Source organism: Macrotis lagotis, chromosome 3 (genome assembly GCF_037893015.1).
Source record: "Macrotis lagotis isolate mMagLag1 chromosome 3, bilby.v1.9.chrom.fasta, whole genome shotgun sequence".
NCBI lineage: Eukaryota > Metazoa > Chordata > Mammalia > Peramelemorphia > Peramelidae > Macrotis > Macrotis lagotis.
Genome location: NC_133660.1, coordinates 239462307 through 239481688, shown reverse-complemented (window position 1 = coordinate 239481688; position 19382 = coordinate 239462307). Strand labels below are relative to the sequence as shown.

General features: G+C 42.9%; 1 protein-coding gene across 4 annotated transcripts in view; it reads right to left on the bottom strand.

Moving 5' to 3' along the window:
* Positions 1–18397, bottom strand: part of AMPD3 (adenosine monophosphate deaminase 3) — an 86041-nt gene extending 67644 nt beyond the window's left edge. The window contains exons 1-2 of one of the 4 annotated variants that reach the window (XM_074230293.1): positions 17519–17549; positions 4235–4332 (exon numbers count right to left, since the gene is read on the bottom strand). In XM_074230293.1, coding sequence (XP_074086394.1) covers positions 4235–4271 — 37 coding nt within the window. In that variant the 5' untranslated portion in view covers positions 4272–4332; positions 17519–17549. Of the gene's footprint in view, positions 1–4234; positions 4333–17518; positions 17612–17996; positions 18087–18294 lie in introns of those variants that run through there. The other 3 variants (XM_074230295.1, XM_074230296.1, XM_074230294.1) reach the window with 3 other exon arrangements.
* Between the last annotated feature and the right edge of the window lie 985 nt (positions 18398–19382).

Here is a 19382-nt window from a genome sequence, read left to right as displayed (position 1 = left end):
AAAGGGGCTACCCAAGATCTCACCCTTGTCCTATCCTGCTCATTCACTGACAATCTTTAGTTTTGATAGTATGCCAATCTCAACACATTTGTGGAGCACACAGAAGCCAACCAAATTTTAAATGCCAGAAAATTTTCAGCTTTCAAGGAAAGCAAACAAAAAGAAACTGAAATTAGGGGTGGCTAGGTGGCATAGTGGATAAAACACCGGCCCTGGAGTCAGGAGTACCTGGGTTCAAATCCGATCTCAGACACTTAATAATTACCTAGCTGTGTGGCCTTGGGCAAGCCACTTAACCCCATTTGCCTTGCAAAAACCTAAAAAACTGAAAAGACTGATCATCATGTCTTGGAGTACTAAACTATGAATGGTCTGACTTTATTTATTTTAGTTTTTTGCAAATCAAATGGGGTTAAGTGGCTTGCCCAAGGCCACACAGCTAGGTAATTATTAAGTGTCTGAGATCGGATTTGAACCCAGGTACTCCTGACTCCAGGGCCGGTGTTTTATCCACTATGCCACCTAGCGGCCCCAGGAGGGTCTGACTTTAGAGAAGCATGGAAAGAATTGCATGAACTAATGCTAAGCAAAGGAAGCAGAACCAAGAGAACATTGTACACATTAACAACAATATTGTGAGTTGATCAGCCTCAATGGATGCAGTTCCTCTTATCAGTTCAGAGATCTAGGATAACCCTGGGTGACCTGTTAGGGACAATACCATATCCAGAGGGGGAAAAAAAACAAACCACAGGATCTGAATGGATACTATGTTCACTTTTTTTAAAACTTCTCTCTGATTTCTCCATCCAATCCCATGGTTTTTTTTTCTTTTCCCTTAGTCCTAATTCTTCATACACAAAATGACTAATATGTAAATATGTTCAACATAAAGATATATGTACAACTTTTACCAGACTGGTCATCACTGAGGTTTGGGAAGGTGGTAGAAAAATGTGTAGCTTATAAATATGCAAGTCATCACTGGGAAGGGAGGGTGATAGAAAAATGCATAATTTATAAATATGCAAAGAGAGGAATTTTGAAAAACTTCCATAAGATGTAATTAGAAAAATAAAATAAAATATCAAAAAAGAAAAGACTAATCACCACTGGGAGATGGTACCAGGAGAGCCTGAGCCAGCCAGGTAGTGCAGTGATTTGAGCGCTAGGCAGGGAATCAAAAAGACTTGACTTCAAATCAAGTCTTAGATATTCACCAGACTAACTCAGTAATCCTGGGCCAGACAATTAACTTCTGTCTGCCTCAGTTTCCTTAATAAAGTGGGAATAATAATAGTAACCAATCTCTCAGAGTTACTGTAAGGAGTGAAATATTAGTAAAGGACTTAGTTAGCAGGACCACAGTACCTGGAGGGGACATCTGTCCAAGATATTTCCTGAACCAAATGATGACCGGCCAAAATCTCCTTGGTCAGCCACTGGCCTTCCCCCAAACCTTCCCTGTTTACACTCATCTCCCTCCCATCTCCTCCCCCTGGAACAAAGCCTCAGCCTGAGCTAAATCAAGGGATGTGATGTCAATGGATCCAAGAGGGAAGTCCCCACTCCAACTGGTGCTGCCAGTGAAAGAGATGATTATCTTCTATTCACTTATTATCATGGGTTCAATCAACAGACAAACATTTACATACCAATTCCCAGGAAGAATTAAGGTACTTCTTGTAGTTCCTGGCACATATAATTCACTAAAAATTCCAGGCATCACAATAAAAGAGCTATGTGCCCTAACCACCCCCTAGTGCCTGGGATTTCTGGAGCCCTACATTGCATATAACTATAAAACAACTTTCCATTAGCAGGTGCTCTAGTCATTACCATCTATTGCTTGTGCACCCCCTCTTCACCTTGTCCTCCCAGACCCATCCTACAGATCCCAGGAATAAAGAATCCATTCCTCCCATTACCATGTGGCATTTCTAGCTACATTATGGATGAGGTACTATGCCAAATCCAGTTACCATGAGCTATAAAAAGGTCTTATGCTTTAGTTTCCTCAAGTCAATTACTGAATCTAGAGCATCTTTTCCTTATCTTGTCTCTGATTATGAATTATGTATATGAGTATGGGCAAACCACTCTGGGCTTCAGTTTACTCATCTGAAAAGGAGGGGACTGAACTAAATGGTCTCTGAGGTTCCTTTCAGCTCTAGATTTCACATAGTTATGAGCTGTATATAGCATATAAATAGTGATAAGTGATGAAGAATTAATTATACAATTTGAGTAAGCATGGTGATAAGAAACAAAGGAATTGTATTGTCTAGTTAGTACCTTCTGTCTACAGATCTCTACAAATAATTGTGGCCATATGTGATAGCATATAGTGTTATCCTTGTACTGGAAGAGGCTGAAGCTAATGGAATCCTTTAATCTGGGAGTTCTGAACTTCGGTGGGGTTAAAGTTGACTGCTAATTCTGGCATTAATATAGTGACCCACCCAGAGTGGAGGGCTACCACTCTGTGTTAGGAGCATGAACCAGTCCAGGTCAGAAAAACAGAGTGGGTTAAAGCTTCCATGTCAATTAGTATTCAGATCAGACCAATCTTTCCAGTCTAGGTGAACTAGGGAGATTCAGTTTCTAAAACAATAAATATTGTGCAATTGAATGACATTTGATATAGAAAGTATCTCATTTGATTTAAGAGAGCTAGAAAGATCATCCAGTCCAACTCTTTCATTATACAGATGAGATCACTGGAAATTGAGGTATAAAAATATTACATCGTTCACACAGGATCACATAGCTAATAAATATTTGAGACAGGATCTGAAACCAGGTTGTCCTGACACCACATGCAGCTGCTTCTCAAACTCAGATGTGAGACTTGAAGTGGTTTTCCCAGAGTCTGGCAAAGAGTAAGAGCCACAATTTGAATCTTAGTCTCCTAACTAATAAGAATAATAGTTTATGGGGCAGCTAGGTGACACCACTCAGAGGACTGGCCCTGGAGTCAGGAGGACATGAGTTCAAATTCAACCTCAGACACTTAATAATTACCTAGCCATGTGACCTTGGGCAACTCACTTAACCTCATTGCCTTGCAAAAACAAAAAACAAAAAACAAACAAATAATAGTTTATGCCTGCTGTGTTTCAGACACTTGTGTTAGGCACTTTATAAATATCATTTGATCTAGGTATGTACTATTTTTATGATCCCCATTTTATAAATAACAAAACTAAGGCAGAGTTTAACTGACTTGCTTGGAGTCATATCGCTACTAAGAGTCTAAGCTGGATTGAACAAAGGTCTTCCTGACTCCTGTCCCAGTCCAAACCCCTAGCTGCCCCCAAACTTATATTGACTCCAAGATCAGTGCTTTTCCCACATAACTACAATTACCCCTTTACAATATCTACACCAGGAAGATAAGACATGTATCACTGTTCCCATTTTACAGATGAGAAAATTGAGACTCAGAGAGATTAAGGGACCAACCCATGGTCACAGAGCTAGTAAATGGCAGAAGCTAAAATTCAAACTCAAGTCCTGTGGCTCTTGATACCAGGGTCTTTTTACTCCCTACTCACCTCTCAGGTATCAGAGCATTCATAGCATTCATAGTAGTTCCTTTAGAAAACAAGCTATTAATACTTTCCAACATATTTGACATCGTCCCCAAAAGCCAGTGGCTAATGAAGAGTACTGAGTCTGTACTCTTCTAAAAAAGTTCTAGAAAGGAAATTTCATTCTTGAACCTCCAGATGTTATAGTCTTTCTGATTTGCTCTTGCCTGACTCTTGATGACTTACTGGCAAATTATGAAGAAGGCTTCAGTCAATCATTGATGTAACTTTATCTCAGGACAAGCTATTTTTCAGGAGTCAAAGGCCCCCAAAAAAGACCTAGAATGAGCCTCATTTCCTTCAATTCCCCATTTTAAATCACAGTATGGTAGTTTATTACAAAGAAAATTAGAGCCTGAGGTTAGAGGATCTGGGTTTGAACTCTACATGTGAAACTCTAAGGCAATAGCCTTATTTCTCAGTACCTCAATTTCCTTGTACAATAGATGAAATAGTGCCTAGGCAAGCTTCCACAACTCTGTATGATCTCTGAGTTCCCCTATCTTAGGAAGGAGTGGACTTTCAATGCCAAGGACACCTCTTTGAAAGTGTCTGCCTCTTCCTATGCTCTCCTATTCTTTGCAAATATTATTTTTGAAATCCTCCCTACCCATCCAACATTGTAACTAAAATGAACCAACCTGGAGAGTGAGCGTTGCCTGGTGGACAGGAATCCATGACCAATCAATCATCACAAACCAGCCCAGAGAGGCTTGCTCCTGTGTCCCACTGCTGCTGGCTGGGAAGGACAGAGGCAAACTGAGCTTCAGCAAGTCAGAGCAGAGCATACCCAGGGGGAGAAGATGCCAGAACCCAAAGCACTTTGGGTAGGCAAAGGCAGCATATTGGACTGGTTCAGGGGGAGGCCCCTACTCTGTATATTTGTGTGAGAATGAGGGCTTGAAGAGTGTGGTCTGCATATTCTCCAGTTAAATTCAAAAGAAATATTTGCAGGACTTCTAAGCATTTCGAGGTGTGGTGGCCAGAAGCTGTGACCAGGGAGAAAACTTCTCCAACCACTCACTCTCCAGACTTCTTTTTTTAATTTCCAATCTTACCCCACCCTTCCTCCCCCTCCCCCTCATCACTGGCCTCCAACAAAGCATGCTAGTAATGTCCCAGCCTAGCCAACCCTATAATAAAATATGCCTACCCAGCCCAAGGGGAGAAAAGTGCCCAAGAGCCTCTAAGGCCTAAACATCTCCAGGAAGCTTACAAAGCACAGAACAGACTGACAGCTCAGTTTTCTCTTCTGTTTTAACACTGGAGTCTTCAGGCCTAAACACAGTGACTGAAACACAGATGCTGGGGGGGAGGAGGATCTTTTAGAATAATTTGTCCAACAGATTCAAGAATTTGGGCCTTATAAAACTGCCCCCCTCCCCACCTCCTGCTGCCAGGAAATCCTGGACCACAGAGATGGTTAATGACTGTGGAACCTCCCTCAGAGGCACTGGAGGGTGATGCGGCTTCCCTTTCAAAGAAGGAACTCCAACTAAACTCATCTCTCCTCTCTTGCTCCACACTATAAGGGAGGTGTGGACTCCACATTGCCCAATCAACTGAAAGGGAGAAAGTGCCAGGCAAAAAGTGGGACATGATGAGTCTTGGTGCTATTGCCCCCACCCTATACCAGTCTACTACCATTCTTCCAACTTTTCCTCCAGTAAGACTTGGAGCAGATCAATGGTTTTAAGACTTCCAGAGTGAGGCTCCCCTGCCACTCTCTCTGGTCTTTGAGACCCTTTTTATTTTATTACATACATATGCAGTGTAAATGGGAGATAATTTCAGAGGGAAGGCTTTACCAGTGGAGAGGAATGGGAAAGGTTTCTTGAAGGTAGCATTTGAGCTGAGTCTTGAATGCAGGTGGAAACAAGGGAAAGCATTCCAGGCATGGGGGATAGCCAGAAAAAAATGTCAGCATCCAGAGATAGACTATTTTGTTTGAGGAACTTAAAGGAAATGAGGGTGCCTAAATCAACAAAGTATGTGAAAGAGAGGTTTCATTTTTTTTCCCTTAACCCTTCTTTAATTCCTCACATACACAGTAATGAACAGATGCTTCCAAAACTCTTAGATCTGCTTTTCAATTAGCTCAAGGCAGAGGCACCAATTGCCTTCCCTAGAGCAGAAGTCAGAATATTTCCTCTCGTCTTTCTAGCAGCACCAAAATAGAGTCAGTGCCAAAATAGAGTCTGGTCCTCTATATTTCTTCCCTTTATTTTCTTGGACTGGAGCAAGAAAGGCAGAATGGCATAGTGAATGGGACATTGGTCTTGGACTCAGGAAGGTCTGGGTTCAAATCACATCTAAGAGACTTCTTAGCTACATGACCCTGAGCAAGTGTGATAACCCCTCTATGCCTCAGTTTTCTCATCTGTAAAATGAGAGCATTGAAATCAATATTGTCTAAGATTCCTTCCAGTCTTAACTCTATGATCCCATGACCCATGATTTTATTGTATGAGAAATCCCAGGAAGGACATTTCCTCTCCCAATGCAGATCAGTTACCCTTCTCCAAATTAGTATTAGATGTTTGCTCCTGGGAACCCAAAGGTACCATCCTGGGTTCACTTTCCTTTTCATTTTTCACTATCTCACTTGATAATCTCAGCAGCTCTCATGGGAAGAGAAGAGGGCTTATATAATATCCACTATGTGCCAGATACTTTGCTAAGCATTTCATAATATCTCATCAAATGTTATCTCTGTGCAGATGATTCCCCAAATCTATGGATCCAGGACAACTGACTCTCCTGAGCCACTATTTTGTTCCTCTCAAAATGAAAGTCCTGTAGGCATCTCAAATGGAAACAAGGACGAAACATATAATTTATTCTTTTTCCTCAAAATCTTCCCCTTTCAGAATTTTTCATTTACTGTGGAGGAGGCCACCATCATTAATTAGTCACTCAAATTTGGAAACTACATGTGAAACCCAACTTCCCACTCACACTCATACCAAATATTCCATCTTCTTTTTACCTTCACAGCATTGATTTTATACGTGCCTTCAAACAATCTTAGTATGGGTCCTTATCACTTGCTGGTTGGGCTCCCTGCTTCAAACCTCTCTCCACTTCAGCTGCCAAAATGATTTTCCTAAAGCAAAAATCCCCAAGTCTGACCACATCACCACCTCCTTCCTCCCCTCAATAAGCTCCAATGGTTCCCTAATATCTCTAGAATCAAAATAGTCTTTTATTTGACATTTAAAGCTCTTAGTCATTTGGCCCCCAGCCACTTCCCCAATTTTCTTAACTTTACTCTCCTTTACATGCTCTATTGATTCAGGGACCCTAACCTCCTTCAGGTTCCCCAAACAAAATATTCCATCTTGGAACTGTTGGCATTTTCTCTGGCTATCTCTTGAAGCTTGGAATGCTTTCCCTTCTTGTCTCCACCTCTTGGCTTCCTTCAAGACAGCTCAAATGCTACCTTCAGGAAACCTTTCCTATCTCTCTCTAGAGGTAACATCTTCCCTCTGAGACTATCTCCCAATTATACTGCATATTTCTTGTATGAATGTAGTTATTTGCATGAGGTCTCTTCATTGAAATGGGAGCTCTTTGAGGGAAGGGACATTTTTTGATCTTTATTTGTCTCCCAGTACTTAGCACAATGCTTAGACACTTAATAAACATTTATTGACAGACTGGTTAAATTATTTGCTCAGGGTCAAACAGCCAGCATACATCAGAGGCAGAATTCAAATTCCGGTCTTCCTGACTTAGTAGCAAGCTGTCTATCCGCTGCACCACATTGCCTCCCATTTTTTTTTTAATAGAACTCAGCTCTCTGATTCAAATCACAACTCCTTGGTCTTCATCTGCCCTTGAAACAGAGAACTGACTTGAAAGAACAAAGTGGGTAGGGCAGCTGGGTGGCACAGTGGATAGATACTGGCCCAGGAGTCAGAAGGATCCAAGTTTAAATATAGCCTTAGTTCCTTACTAGCTGTGTGACCAAACCCCAACTGCCTCCAAAACATACAAATAAGAACAAAGGGGGAGGGACAGCTAGGTGGCATAGTGGATAGATACCAGTCTTGAGGTCAGAAGGATTTGAGTTCAAATCCAGCCTTAGACACTTACTAGCTGTGTGACCCTGGTTAAGTCACTTAAACCAATTGCCTCTAAAACAAACAAAAATAAGAACAAAGGAGGAGGCATTGTAAAGATGGCATATGTGGCTGTAGGCTTATAACACAACAACTAACTGACCAGCTGGTTCTGTGGTACAGCTGGCATCCAAGGGAGCAGTCATGAGAAGGGGAGGAAATGCAGGAAGGGGAGGTGTCAGGTGTTTACCAAGGAAGCCCCAGCCTCAGCACTGCCTACAGCCTGAGTCACCTCCTCATATTCAATCAAGAGGCCTCTTTTCAGGGCTCACGTAATTTCTGAAAACATGCAGCAGGATGAGTGAGCATGTCTATGTGATCCTCATGCCTCTGCCCTGCTTCATCTACCAAGAGTTTACTGTCATCGGCTCTCCCAGCTGTTTCAAAAACAGTTTGATTTTCAGAGGACAAACAACTGGGAAGGGGGAGGGGGAAAGGGGAGGTGTTCTATTTATTCACTCCATAATTTGAATGATGCAATGTCATAGAAAGAAAACAACTCCTAGGATCATAGCTCTGAAGCTGAAGGACCTCAGAGGTCATCTAGCTCAACCCTTTCATTTTACAGAAAGGGAAACTGAGGCTTGGGAAAGTTAAATGATAAGTCTAAGATCACAGAATAAGTGGCAAAGCCATAATTTGAACTTAGCCTTTAGGACTCCAAGTAAAACTCTCCACTGCTTGTCAGTCAGTAAACATTTATGAAGCACCTACTACATACAAGACTAAGTAAGCATTTCCCACTTTTTAGTAATTCAGCTCAATAAATACTTATTAAGGGCTTACTATGTGCCAGCACTGTGATAAACCCTCTCCTGCAAATGTAATAATTGGAAATTCAATTCAATTTAATAATTATTTATTGAGTGTCCATTATGTGCCAGACAAACACTGGAGATACAAAAAGAGGCAAGAGACAGTCTCTGCCCTCCAAGAGCTTACAATCTAATGAGACAACAAGCAAACAAATTCATTTAAAACAAGCTATATAGAATATAAATAGGAAATAATTAAGAGAGAGAAGGTACTGGAATGAAGAGGGCTGGGGGGAGGCTTCTAGTAAACAGAGAGATTTTAGTTGGGACTTACAGGAAGTCAAGGAGGTCAGTTCAGTGGTCAGTATGGGAGGGAGAGCATTCCAAGCATGAGGGAAGGGTCAAGAAAATATCCAAAGCCAAGAGATGGAGAGTCTTGTTTGTGGAGGCAAATACCATTGGATCAAAGACTGTGTTGTGGAATAAGGTGTCAGAATTCTGGAAAAATGAGAGGGGGCTAGATGATCATTGGTTAGGGACAGAAAGAGGTCCCTTTTTCTGATGTTGGGATTTCAGAAGGGAACCAGATCAGACAGTAGTCCTGTTACCTTTTGTTGTTGTTCAGTCATTTTATTCATGTCCAACTCTTCTGGACCCTATTTGAGGTTTTCTTGGCAGAGATACTGATGTGTTTCACCATTTCCTTCTTCAGTTTATTTTACAGGTTAGGAAATTGAGGCAAATAAGGTTAAGGGATTTGCCCAGGGTCACAAAGCTAATATGTGTCTGAGGCTGGATTTTAACTCATCTTTTCCAAAGGCTCTCTCTCTCCACTGAGCCACCAGGCAGTTCCTCCATACCTGGAATCCTAAGAAATGTAGTCTTAGCTTTTCAAGTCAGCAATGCAGGAAATAAAGATTTGGAATCAGAAGAAACAGTTTTTAATTCTGGTTCTATCATTTCTTACATGACTGTAACCATATTTAGGCCTGTTTCCTCTGCTATATAACATGAGGGGCTCCTTTCCAGATGTAAATCTGATCCTCTCATCCTCAATACCCACTGGACAGCCTTACTCTAACTTCTAGACCCTTCCCATGTCTCAGTTCAAATTTCCCAAGATTTTCCTAGAATGCCTTCCATGGAGCTACCAATCAGTAGATAAGCCTTTATTCTAATTAACAAATGCTTGTGAAAAACAGGAAAAATTCACAGTTAAGGTGACACCCACAGAAAGGTAAGACTTCCAGCTTAGCAGTCAGGAAGCCACAATTAAAAAACTTCTAGAACAAAGCCCACGTGTCTGAATTCAAAAGACAAATGCTCCTACTGTTGATCCTAGATTGTTTCTTTTCCTAAAGAGAGCATAGAAAGCCAGAAGCTATGAAATGCAGAAAAAGGTATCCCAGAATCCTGCTTTACACATCTCTGAGGAGTCCAAAAGATTAGAGTACTTGCGGGTTTGGTAAGCACTTTCCATCCCTTATTTCACTTGGTCCTCACAACAATCCCTTTAAGTCAGGTACTACTAATTATTCCCAATTTAAGGAAGTTGAGGTTAAGAGAAGATAAGTATCTTGCCCAGGGTCACACAACTAATAGGAGTCTTAGGAAGGATTTGAATTTAGGCCTTCCAGATTTCAAGTCCAATATTCTATCCATCACTCCAGAGAAGTGTTGGATTGTCCCCCATGACCTCCATTTTCATCTTCACCTCTTGACTTCCCTGACTTCAAGTCCCAATTAAAATCCTATCTTCTACATCAGTGGTGTTTTACTCAAATAGAAACAGATCATTACAGCAACACAATGACTTAGAAAGCCACAAATGAACATTATTTATATTGTATTACATTTTTATTTCTCTTCTTAAGCAATTATCAATTACATTTTAATCTGGTTCTGCCCACTTGAGAGTTTTGTTAGCTAAGTTTGACACCTCTGTAGAATCTACAGGGCTTCTCTTATTCCCTCTTAGTTTAAAAGATTTTCCACTGTTGATTATCTCCAATTTATCCTATAGTTTGTTTGTTTGTTACTTTTATTTCTTGTTGCCTTCACCAGGCCCTCAGACTGGGAGCTCCTTGAAGGCAAAATCTTGGTTTTGTCTTTTTTTTTTTGTTAGCCTGGCATTAAGTAGATGCTTATGGTATGTATGGACTGATTGAGAAGGAACAACACCAAAGTTGAACATCTTCATTCATTCATTCATTCATTCATTCACTCATTCATTCAATTGATCATTCGATCACTCATTCATTCAATGAATAATGATTTACTAAATTCCTACTATTATGCCAGGTGATGAGGACACAAAGATTGTGCCCTAAACTTGTGTTCACAGAGAAATAAAAATAAATAAATGAGGTAAACAGAGAGGGGGAAAGGGGTACTGCTAACAACCAGGAGGATTAGGATCTACCTTCTGTAGATGTCACTTGGCCTAAGTCCATTTCCCATTTTGACAATAAATCCACCTTTCAATTAATGATTTAGTTTAAATTAGTTTAAATTAGTTTAAAGCTTGAAGAGATCTTAGGGGCAACTTTATTTTTTATTTTTTCAAGGCAATGGGGTTAAGTGACTTGCCCAAGGTCACACAGCTAGGTAATTACTAAGTGTCTGAGGCCAGATTTGAACTCAGGTACTCCTGACTCCAGGGCCAGTGCACTATCCGCTGCACCACCTAGCTGCCCCTTAGAGGTAACTTTATTTTAAAGAAGAGGAAATGGATTCAGAAAAATAGATCCAGATGTCTAAGGGACAGTCAGTTGGTCAATAGATAGAACACTAGGAGTCAGGAAGACCTAAGTTCAAAAACGACCTCAGACACTTACTAGCTGTGTGACACTGGGCAAGTCATTTAACCTGTATGATTCAGTTACTTCAATTGTAAAATGGGTATCAGAATAATATCTACCCTCACAAGGTTGCTGTTTTGAGATACAATAGTATCTTGGAATAGTACTTGGAACATACTAGGTCCTTAATAATCCCTTGCATACCCTTTGATACCACTACTGGGTCTATACACTGAAGAGATCATGAAAAAGGGTAAAAACATCACTTGTACAAAAATATTCATAGCAGCTGTTTGTGGTTGTAAAGAACTGGAAATTGAGTGAATGTCCATCATTTGGGGAATGGCTTAACAAACTGTGGTATATGTATGTCATGGAACACTGTTGTTCTATTAGAAACCAGGAGGGATGGGAATTCAGGGAATCCTGGAGGGATTTGCATTAACTGATGCTGAGCGAGATGACCAGAACCAGAAGAACATCATACACCCTAACAGCCAAATAGGAGTGATGATCAACCTTAATGGACTTGCTCATTCCATTAGTGCAACAATTAGGGGCAATTCTGGGGTATCTGCAATGGAAAATACCATCTGTATCCAAAAAAAGAACTGTAGAGTTTGAAGAAAGACCAAAGACTATTATGTTATGTTTAATTTAAAAAAAAATTATCTTATTATGTAATTTTGCTCTTATACTTTATTTTTTTCTTTAAGGATATGATTTCTCTCTCATCACATTCAACTTATTTCAATGTATCCCAGGGAAACAATGTAAAGATGAACAGAATGCCTTCAGTGGGGGTGGGAAGGAAGCGAGATCAGGGGGAAAATTGTAAAATTCAAAATTAATTAATTAAATTTTTAAAAAGAGATTAAAAAATAATCCCTTGCCCGAGGTCTCATGGGTAAATAACTGGCAGGTTTGGGATTCAAACTCTGGGGTTTCTGTCTACAGATCCCTCTTTAAATGTATTTTAAGCTTATCTGCACTTCACACTGTCACACTAGCAAGGCCATGCTGATGGGGGAAGAAAGTTACAGTAAGCAATAGCTATCTTACTCTTTCCATATGCTATTGCTCAACTATTTCAGTTGTGTCCAACTCTTTGGTGACTCCATTTGAGAGTCTTAGCAAAAATACTGGAATGGTTTGCCATTTTCTTTTCCAGATCATTTTACAGGTGAGAAAACAGATGAAGCAAACAGGATGAAAGTGATTTGCCCATGGTCACACAGTTAGTAAGGGTCTGAGACTAGAGTTGAACTCGGGTCTTTGTGACTATATAGGTCCAGTACTCTCAAAGCTAAAGGGGGAATAATAGCCTGAATATGTCCCAAATCATATCTCAATTGCACCCTCCCCAGCAAAGCAGACAGATATCTAACAATATCCTCATACTTTAACCAAACCTTCCTCTAGGAATGAATGGAGTTTCTCTCTCATATGTCCCTATCATTTAGACCACAGATTTAGGTACACAGCTAAGGTACACCCTGGGCTCTTGAAACCCCAGAATACCCACCCAAAAGTAAAAAGGATCAGTTTTTAAACATGAAGCAAAAACATAAATGGAAACTTCTCCTTTCCTGAAAATGGATCAAGAACTCCCTCCAAAGCAATCAGGTAAAGGAAGTTATCAGTGGCAGGAGGGAGAGGGGCAAGAGAAAGGAGCCATCCTTACTTCCATATCACTCTCCAGTAGGAAAATGGAAGTGGGAGGAGAGCACAGGAACCTTCCTTTCATTGGAATTAACTCAGAAAAAATAAAATACACACTCAGGAAATACACCATTCAAGAAAGTAGGAAGGAGATAGAAAGGCTAGGGGAGAGAGGAATCAATGGAAGGGAGGACAGTTTAAGAGAGGTAAAAGTCAAACCAAAACACTTTTGAGAAAGGACAGGGTAAAAGGAAAGAATAGGATAAAAAGAGGAAAATAGGATAGAAAGAAAAACATAGTGGGTAATCATTATTGTGGAAAAAATTTATAATGAGTTTCTCTAATAAGGATTTCATTTCTCAGGAGAAAACTGAGTCAAATTTATCAAAATAAGAACAATTCCTCAATTGATAAATGGTCAAAGGATATGAACAGGCAGTTTTCAGAACAAAGTAATTCAAGTTATGTATAGTCATACAAAAATGCTCTGAATCACTATTGATGAATGTCAAACTAAAACAACTCTGAGCTACCTCACACCTGTCAGATTGGCTAATATGATGGAAAAGGAAAATGACAAATAGTGGAGATGTGGTAAAATTGAAACATTAATGTACTACTGGTAAAGCTGTAAACAGTCATCCATTCTGGAGAACAAATTGGAACTCTGCCCAAAGACTATAAAACCATGTATATCCTTGACTAAGCAATACCACTACTAGGTGTATGCCCAAGAGATAAAAAAACAATAAGGAAAAGAACCTTTAAAAATGCTTATAGAAGATCTTTGAGTGATGGCAAAGAATTGGACACTGAGGGGATACCCATCAACTAGAGAATGATTGAATAAGTTATTGTATATGATTTCTGATTGAGTACTTTTGTGCTTTAAGAAATAATGAGGGGCAGTTAGGTGGCACAGTGGATAGAGCAACTGGCCCTGGAGCCAGGGGGACCTGAGTTCAAATTCGGGCTCAGACACTTAATAATCACCTAGCTGTGTGACCTTGGACAAGTCACTTAACCCCATTGCCTTGCAAAAAACAAACAAAAAAGAAATGATGAGCAGGATGTTCTCAAAAAAAATTGAAAGACTTAGATGAACTGATGCAAAGTGAAATGAAAAGAACCAAGAGAACATTGTACACAGTAACAGCAATATTTTATGATGCTCTCCCATGAATAAATTTAGCTATTCTCAACAATACAATGAACCAAGACAATTCTGCTGTACTTTTGATGAAATATAGTTGTTCCTCAAGAGAGAAAGAACTGGTAGAGTCTGAATGCAGAATAAAGATACTTTATTTTTCTTGGGTATTTTTGTCTGGATTTCCTTTCTTAGAAAGGACTTACATGGAAATGTGTTTTGCATAACTGCAAATATATAACCTATATCACATTGTTTGCTTTCTCAATAGGGGATGCAGGAGAAGGGAGAGAATTTGAAACTCAAAATTTGAAGAAAAAAATGTTAAAACTATTTTTATATGTAATTGGGGGGAATATTAAATAGGGGGGGTAACATATCACCCCCCCAGTAGCTAATCACTTAGCAAGGTTTGTGAATTCTCCAAAACTTCCCATGAATCCATCTCCTTCTATAGCCACTTTCAGAATCAAAATCCTAGTTTACTCCCTCCTCATCTCTTGCCAGGACTGCTGAAATACTTTTCTTGGTCCCTTTGCTTCTAGTTCCTCCCCCGCCTTTCTTAGAACATAAGCCCCTTGAGGGTTTGCTGTTGTTTTTGCATTTGCACAGTGCTTAGTATATCAGAAGTGTTTAATTAAATGTTTGTTAATGACTAAATGATAGTCTTAGTTATTAAATTTTGCCCAGCAGAATCTCCTATTATATCATTAACCAACATAGGTAACTTTCCTTGCCCCAAGGAGGCAGGAACACTAAGGCAAAATGATGTGGGGAAATTGCTACATAGTGAGGTTGGCATTTAGGCAAAGTGAATTGAGTGTTGACTTGGAATCATGAAGTCTGAGCTTCAAAATCTGACTGACCTTTTCTAACTAAATGGCAATGGCAAAGCATTCCTAAACCTCAATTCATCTGTAAAACAGGAATGATAATAACTGTAGTACCTCCCTTTTCTAGCTATGTGGCAATAGGCAGAACATGTAACCTATCTGAGTCTCCATTTATTCATCTGCAATTTGGGGATGATGGCAGCAACTAGGTGGTAGATAGAGAGCTGAACCTGGAGCCAGAAAGAACATCTTCCTGAGTTCAAATACTTCCTCAAACACTTACTAGCTATGTGATCCTAGGCAAGTCACTTCACTGTTTGCTTCAGTTCCTTCAAATGAAAAATGACAAGAAAAAAATTGAGGATGATAATAACTAGTATCTACCTCTTGGTGTTGTGAGAGATAAATGTAAATGTAAAAAATATAAATGTAAATAAATGTAAAAAACTTTACTAATATTAGAGTTATAAAAATGTCAGTTGTTCATAGAACCTAAGGGATCATTTACCATTTATTAGGCACTGGGATGCAAGGACAAAAGTGAGGCTCCTTCCTGCCCTCAAGAAGTTTGCACAATACTGGGTGAAATACATATATGTGCAAACATCTCCAGTGACAGAGGACACTAACAAGGAAGCTCATTCTACAGTTAGACAGCTTATTTGTTATGAACTTGGATAAGGAGATCGTGCAGACCAGGCAGCCATTCATTTTGCAGAAAAAGAGACAGAAGGGAAGATTTGACTGAGAGGGGCAGAGAAGACAAAATGTTGGCAGCACAGCTGGCTAGGACCAGGGAAGTAACAAAGAAAATTTTAGTCTACAGAGGAAACTGGGAGAGGGGAGGGAAGAGAATCACTTTCAAAGAATTAGGAATCACCTCTTAAGAGCTCTGAAGGTTCAACTTTCCCTTCCATCATAAAGAGCTATTAAATAACCTTTAAAAGGGATGTAGCAAAATTCAATAGACTGAGAAAAGAGACACTGGTTATGCCACAAGAAGTTACTCTGCCTTCGTACCCCTTCCTTATCTAGGGAAACTGTTGCTTGAAAGGAGGCAAAACGCCCTACCTATCATGCAGGTCCCCAAAACAGGGTGTCAGAGTGACCCAGACACTCCTCCATTTTTAGAAAGGCACCATGCTCTGCCTCACCAACACCATGCAGGACTCACCCAGGTTCAAGTCCCTTTGTCACTGTCCTTTCTAGGCTGAGTATGACAGCTCTGCTGAGCCTAAAGCACGCCACAGGGTGACTCCTTACAAAGACATTCAGCAGTCCATTTTAATAACTTAATTCCTCCAGCATTAACACTTGAAGGGCAAGAGAGGAATTTAACCTCTAGTGAACTCAACTGCCTCATCTCTACTTCAATTCAGTGGCACACATTTATTAAGAGGGCACCATGTGTCAGACCGCCCAGTGGATCACAAAAGAAAGAGTATTGGATTTGGGGGTCTGAGGCCAGGTTCAAATCCCACTTGGGTCTGGAGTCCTGGGCAAATCCCAAGAAGCCTCTCTGAGCCACACTCTCATTAAGGACTAGAAGATGAGCTGGCCGGTAAGAGATCGAGGATGGAGGCGGCTGGGTGGCACAGTGAATGGGGCACTGGCCCTGGAATCAGGAGGACCTGAGTTCAGTTCCGACCTCATTGCCTAACTGTGTGAACTTGGGCAAGTCACTCAACTCCATTGCCTTAATAAATGCTTTTTTTTAAAGAGATCTAGGATCTATCACTTGGAGATAACCCGAAGCTAGTCATCTCATCTTCAAGGATATAGTGTCCGCTAGGGAGTTCTGAAAAGCCTTCCCAAGGCTTCTGTTGCTAGTCTTCCTTTCCCGGGCTTGCTTAATGCTAAGCTGAGACCAGGGTTCCAATCACACCAAGGGCTCTGCAGCTTGTAAAAGGCAAGATTTAGTCAGTCAACAGCTCTGAGCCACCTTCTGCTCTCCAAACTCCCACTGATCTCTACTGGTCCAGGGAGCCATTGAGCGAAAGAGGATGGTGGGCGAGAAAGGCCTCAGACTGTCCCGGACGTCTAGGAGGGCCCTTCCCACTCCCTCACACATACAGGGGGGTCATGTCGTCCATGCCCCGGCCTCTGCGTAGGGTTACATCTTCCTGCACCGTCTTTGCCAACAACTCCCAACTTGAGCTCACTCCAACACGGTCCCGGGGCTCCCAGGGGCTCCCCGAGCCATGGATGAATGGCTGGTGCACCTCGCTGGGGCCTACGTGTCAGCCCCAGAGCTCGCAGGTGTCGCGAGGGAAAGGGGCGGGGAGAGAAACCCACCGAAGCTGCGGGGAAGGGCTGGGGAGTGGGAGTGGGGGAGGGAAGGGGGCAAGAGGCGGGGAAAAGGAGGGGAGGGGGAGGGAAGGGGAAGGGGCAGGGGAAGGAAACTCCACTTCGCGGGGTCGCTCCGCGCCCAAACCTTGACCTGGGACAACTCGAACCCCGGCCAGCCCCACTGCCACCCCTGCGGGCCCAACCCAGAGGGTCTATGGGCAGAGCTGCCCCGCCTGGAGGTGGGCCCCCTCCTCTTCCTCCCGCCCGGCATCCCGTGCCCCCTCCCTTCTGCCCCCTCCATCATCACTAACCTGGCTCCCGGGACTGGGCCATGCCGTCCGATCCGAGGAGGGCGGGAGGCTGTGCGGCCGGAGGCGGAGGAGAACCCGAAAGGGGAGGAGAGGAAGGAGGAGGGGAAAGAGGAGGAGGAGGAGGAGGAGGAGGAGGAGGGGAGGGGGGAGGCGGCGCGGAGCCGCCCTGCCCGGAGGCGAGGACTCCCGCCGCGGTCCTGGCCCCAGCCCCACCCCCAGGCCCCCCGCCTTGCCTGGGCGCCCCCCTGCCCCGGGGCTCCCCAGCCCCCCGCACCCCCATGAAACAGTGGAGAGCTGGCGGAAAGGAGGGGGCTCCCCAGGGGGTCAGCGGAGAGGAGCCTGGGGGAACCCTGTCCCTGCCCCCCCCGCTCCTGCCCGGAGAGCACCCCAATCTGCGCGCCCTCCCCGCAGCCCCCCAGCTTTGCCCCCTCCTCCTGGCCGGTCCCCCGCGCGCCCCGGAAGGCCCGGCGCACCCTACCTGCGCCTCGGAGGGGCCGGCTCGGCTGCGTGGCCCTTCCCGGCCCTGCGCCGCTACCTGGGCTGGGCACAGGGCCCTGCCAACAGGAAATGGGAGAGTGTGCCCGAGGGCCGCCAGGGCTCCTCCGGTCCCTCTACTGGAAAGAGCTTCTCACTGCGCCCCGGAGTGGCCGCCCGAACCCCTGGCTCGGCAGCCGGGGCACCCCGCCGTGTCCGGCCAACCCAGGGCTCCGGAGCCGGGCCAGACCCCTGCCCTCTCCACGACACTCCCCACTTTTCGCCTCCCCCCGCCCTTCTACCTTTCTGCTGGAGACGTCTCCCAAGGGGTGCCTCGGAGGAAGCTCCCAGACGGGCAGACTGGGAGCACTCTGGGCAGAACGCAGCCGCCCTCCCTCTGCCTCAGCACCTCAAGCTGGCAGTTGTCTTATAAAACCAGCATGGACCTGCCAAGGGCGCGCGTATGAAACTGGGTTGTGGTAGAGTTGCGGCTGTGGGAAGGAGGAGCCCTGGGGCAGGTAGCAGTCACAGTTCTCCTTTAGGTGCACAAGTTCAGGCTTCCCACAAAACTGCTTCTGGCCCTCTTCCCTAAGCCCTCCATAGCCTCCCTGGAAAAAAATCATTCACCCCACGGCCTCATCCCTTCCCACCCCTATCTATGCCAGCCCCATCACCAGGCCCACATCTCCAACCACTTGCTGGACATCACCTCCACATGAGCCATCTGTCCCTACTTCACCTGAAGTCAACAGGTTCAAACAACTCCCCCCTTATGCCCCCAAAGCTAGCCTTCCCCCCAAGATCCCTGTTGCTGTTGATGCGTCAGCATCCCAGGCTTGAAATTGCCAAGAGTGTAACCCCAATAATCATCATTTCAATCCCCATTCACCTCTAATCAATCTAACTCCTTACTTTCTTCCATTCCTCATTTCCCCTACAGTATCCTGACTTTGAGGATTCACCACTCAACATAATTTGTAAAAATAGAATAGTGTATAAGAAAAGAAAACTGGATTTGGAATCAGGACTTGTAGATGTGAATCCAAACTTTTTCACTGCATGACCTTGGTCAAATCACTTCATCTCTATGGACATCAGTTTTCTCATCTACAAAATGAGAGAGGTTGGTAAATGATTTGTAAAAGGTCCCTTTCAACTGTAAATCCATTATCCTAAGAGGAAATAACTTCTCCTGGGAGTAAAAACTGAAGAGAAAGAAAGTTGAATCATCTGGTTAATGAGAAAACTTAATTTTGTTTCAATCCTTTTGATTGAAAAATTTTCTACAATGTCTTTGGCTACATTTCTGTTTTCATTCAACAGACAGTAAAATTGTACTGTATACAATAGAAGTCTATTACTTAGTTAGTGAAGTAACACAAGATGAAGA